Raw genomic sequence first — 3,587 nt, 5'->3', positions numbered from 1 at the left:
TTGCCTTTTCAGAAGGTTCAGTGGAAAAAATATAGGTCATGCTGTGAGACAGTAGATTAAGTACTTAGGATAGCTTCCCGCTTTACAGGCACTGTTTTTCCATGGCTAACTTTGCCCTAGATTGTCACTGCTTTTCACTGCTCCATATAACCAGAGATGTATTAATGTTCCAGTAAACACAGATTGTGTTTCCAGAGGAGAGAGCTTAAAAATTTTAGTTTAACTCTCCCATGGAACAAAGTGCCAATTTAATGTTTATATATAGGGGCAGTTTGCAAATGGCATTATTTCCAGTGACTGCCAGCAGTGGGAAATGCCCTGATTCTCAAACCCTGCTGTCCTCCTCCCTTTTGCCTTGCTGCAATATGAGCTGAGAACCACCGAATGCTCTCCATTGCAAATACACCAGGTGCTTTGGCAAGCGCATAATCTGAGTGTGAAAGGTGTAGCTGCACCCAAATGCAGCATTTGGCTTTCCAAATCTCCTGCCCCTGGCAGGAATAACATGGGAGGATTCAAAAAAGAGAGTTTTTTTCAGAACTTCTTGTTTTTATTGGCAAGTAGAGTACTTAGTATGAAAATCATTGAGATGGTGCATACTGAATCCTCAATGCCTGGTTTTTGGGTCATTGAACAGCTGCCATGTTATGGACCTCTTACATATAAGTTACTCCTTGGAGAAGAGTGGGATAAGCTGCATTTTGGATCCAAGTGTTCTTGGCTTCCATGTGGGAGGGGATCAGTGTGGTGTTTCATTAGCACAGCTTTAACTTGAGAAATTTGGAAGAGTTTTAAATGCTGTCCCATGTTTCACAGGTCCAGGTAGGGATAGGGATGCCTCAAATTTTCAGAAGGCTTACATATTCAACTGTGATTTCATGGCAGCATTTCTGGGGGGTATTTGGGATTGTATTTGGGGTAGGGTGAGCAGTTGGACTACTGCATAGTTTGGGTTGGGGTGGTTTTTTGAATTATTTCTTCAAGGTATACAGACACTTCCAAACTTAGTGCATCCCTTTTCACACAATCCAATTTAAAACATTAAAATGTATATAGGTCAATGAAAGGAGTATAAATGTTCATTCCTGCTCCACTGAGTGAACAACACTGCTGGAGAAGCAAGTGGTGTCATTAATGCCATATAGTTACGACGATGCTAAAATTCCATGAGTTAAGAGGTGAGATTTTGATGCCAAGTATCATACACCCAAGGGTACCTTGGACCTATTCATCTCAGAACACGCTGAGTCCCCTGCTGCCACATAAATGGAGACAGTAAATCTCAGCTGAGAAGTGTATTCTCTGAGGTTTTGGTAGTTGAATTTGGAAAATGACGCACACTTGTGAATTACAAACCCAGTCTGGGGAAAGGCCTGTCCCTCTTGAGAAGACAGATAATCTTTTGCTATTTCTGTTTCTCATTTAGGGGCAAGTATACATTCACTAATGGATCTATAAATAGAAAACCTATACATAAACACTTTCCAAAGCCCCAAAAAATATTTAATACATTTTTTTTTCTTTAGGATTTTTCAAGGTAGCTTCCGGTTAACAAGATGAAAGATCCCATTTTGCAGCTGCTAAATGGATTATTGATATTTTATTTCTTGATGCTGCTACTTAATCAGCATCAAGCAATTACTTCAACCCTCAAACTAACTAAGAAAGTATTTGCTCATGAAAATCTGCAGCAGTGCAAAATTTACCTCCTATACCTCGCTGCTTCAGGCTCTGCACCGTGCATGGAGCTGTGGTGCTACTATGTTTCACTGTCTCTTCAGCGTTCAGGACACACCTGCAGCTCCAGGATGAAAGCTCGGCATCTGGCCCCAGGAGGTAGCTCAGAGACGGGCCTTGCAGGTGCTGCCACAGCCAGAGCCCAGAGGAAGGAGGAGCTCTGAGTGCCACATGTGGTCTGTGGCATGTGTTTGTTTGGGATGTACTCAGAGCACAAAACGTTGTCCTTGGTTTAGGTCTCCACCTCAACCTTCTGGAGACTTAAAAACATGATGATGGTAACAGGAGCGGTGACACCATTAATATGAAAGAGGGAAAGGGGCAGAGCACTTCTGTTAGCAACAGACCTGAGACTTAGCTCATGCCTCCCACCCTTCAGTGGGACTGGCCCACTTGGCCATCACAGCTTTCTGGTTGGAGCTGAGAAAGGGGTGAACCACCACTCTTGTGGCAGATGACAAAGCTAGGTGCAGGAGTTACTTGCTGAGTGTTATGGGAGCATTTCGGGGAGACAGAGATTCAAGGCTTTGTTCCTTGGTAAGAAAAGTCCATGGTAAAGGATTAGTTTGTCCTTGTGTTGCATCTGCTTGTCCAAAGCGTTAGTATAAGTATCAAATATTGATAAATATACCGACTGGTTGAATAAATTACACTGCTCCTCCCTATACAGTTTTGCTTTTCTTGATCTACCCCAGCTTAGGAAAACCGCTCAGGAAGCGCAGTTGCTGAACTGCAGCACGCCCAGCTCCAGAGGCACGCGGCTATCGGCCTCCCGCAGCATCTGGGAAGAAGCCGCTGAGAAACTCTGCCTCTCAGCAAAGGCTTAGGCACTTTCCCCTTGGTCAGGGGGAGCCCAACGCAGCCCTGGACGCAGGAGAGGCTGTTCACCCGAGCCTTTGGTAGGAACACCGATAGCAGAGGGATGACCAGGGAGCTTGGCTTTTTACTCTGATGGGAAAAGAGAGTGATCTCTCAAAGCGGTGCTGCGGTCGGCCAGTGCGGTGCCAGGGAAGGAGCTTCCAAGGGTTTCTCCAGCCGTCGCGGCTCGGAGGCCGAAGCAGCCCGGGGGCGATGCGGAGGCTACACCCCGGGGCAGCGACCCTCCCGTCCCCTCTGAGCTCACGGGGTCGAATCCCGGGCTCCCCGCGGTAGGTCCCCACTCCTCCAGCAAGCTGAAACACAAGTTCCCCACACCAGAGCGGCGGCGGGGCCGTAGTCCGGACCGGGGGCACCGCCAGCCCTCGCCCCCCGCCCCGGGCCGGTGTCCGCACTGCCGAGGGGGGCCGGGGCGCCTCTTCCCGCAGCCGTCCCGCCCCGGGGAGGGGGCAGCGGCCGCCTCCGGCCACACCTGTGGCGCAGCGGCGGAGGAAGCGCCCGGAGGTTGGTGCAGACGGGTCGGCGCCCGGCGGCACCATGACTGTGGGTGCGCGGCTGGGCGCCAAGGTGAGGGGCAGGTTCTCCCGCCGCGGGCCCGGCGACGACCAGGTCTCCATCCTGCCCGGAGAAGAGGAGGAGGCGGCGGCGGCGGCGGCTCCTGGGGGCAGCGCGGGGATCCCGCGGGCGGCGGCGCTGGAGGAGGAGGAGGAGGGCACCGGGTCCAGGAAGGTGCGCTTCGCCGTCCTGCCCGGTTCCTACGAGCCGCTGCGCCCGCCGCGGGCCCCCGCCAAGCGGCCCTACGGGAAGAGGCTGAAGAAGTACGGGAAGGTGAGGGCACATCGCGCCCGGGGCGGCCGGAGCGGGGACCCTCGGCACAGGGGCCTCCGGCACAGGGAACCCCAGCACAGGGACCCCCGGCACAAGGATCCTCGGCACAGGGATCCCTGGCACAGGGATCCTCGGCACAGGGATCC

General features: G+C 51.9%; 1 protein-coding gene across 1 annotated transcript in view; it reads left to right on the top strand.

The window, feature by feature from the left end:
• The first annotated feature begins 3,083 nt into the window (after window positions 1–3,083).
• Window positions 3,084–3,587, top strand: part of CUNH1orf115 (chromosome unknown C1orf115 homolog) — a 4,413-nt gene continuing 3,909 nt past the window's right edge. Inside the window, exon 1 of the mRNA XM_027641682.1 lies at window positions 3,084–3,441. Within this exon, the coding sequence (XP_027497483.1) occupies window positions 3,151–3,441 (291 nt within the window). The 5' untranslated portion in view covers window positions 3,084–3,150. The remainder of the gene's footprint in view (window positions 3,442–3,587) is intronic.

This window comes from Corapipo altera, unplaced genomic scaffold (genome assembly GCF_003945725.1).
Source record: "Corapipo altera isolate COAL_440 unplaced genomic scaffold, ASM394572v1 48b, whole genome shotgun sequence".
NCBI lineage: Eukaryota > Metazoa > Chordata > Aves > Passeriformes > Pipridae > Corapipo > Corapipo altera.
The sequence above is the reverse complement of the archived record's forward strand: the minus strand, read 5'-3'. Positions and strand labels throughout refer to the sequence as shown.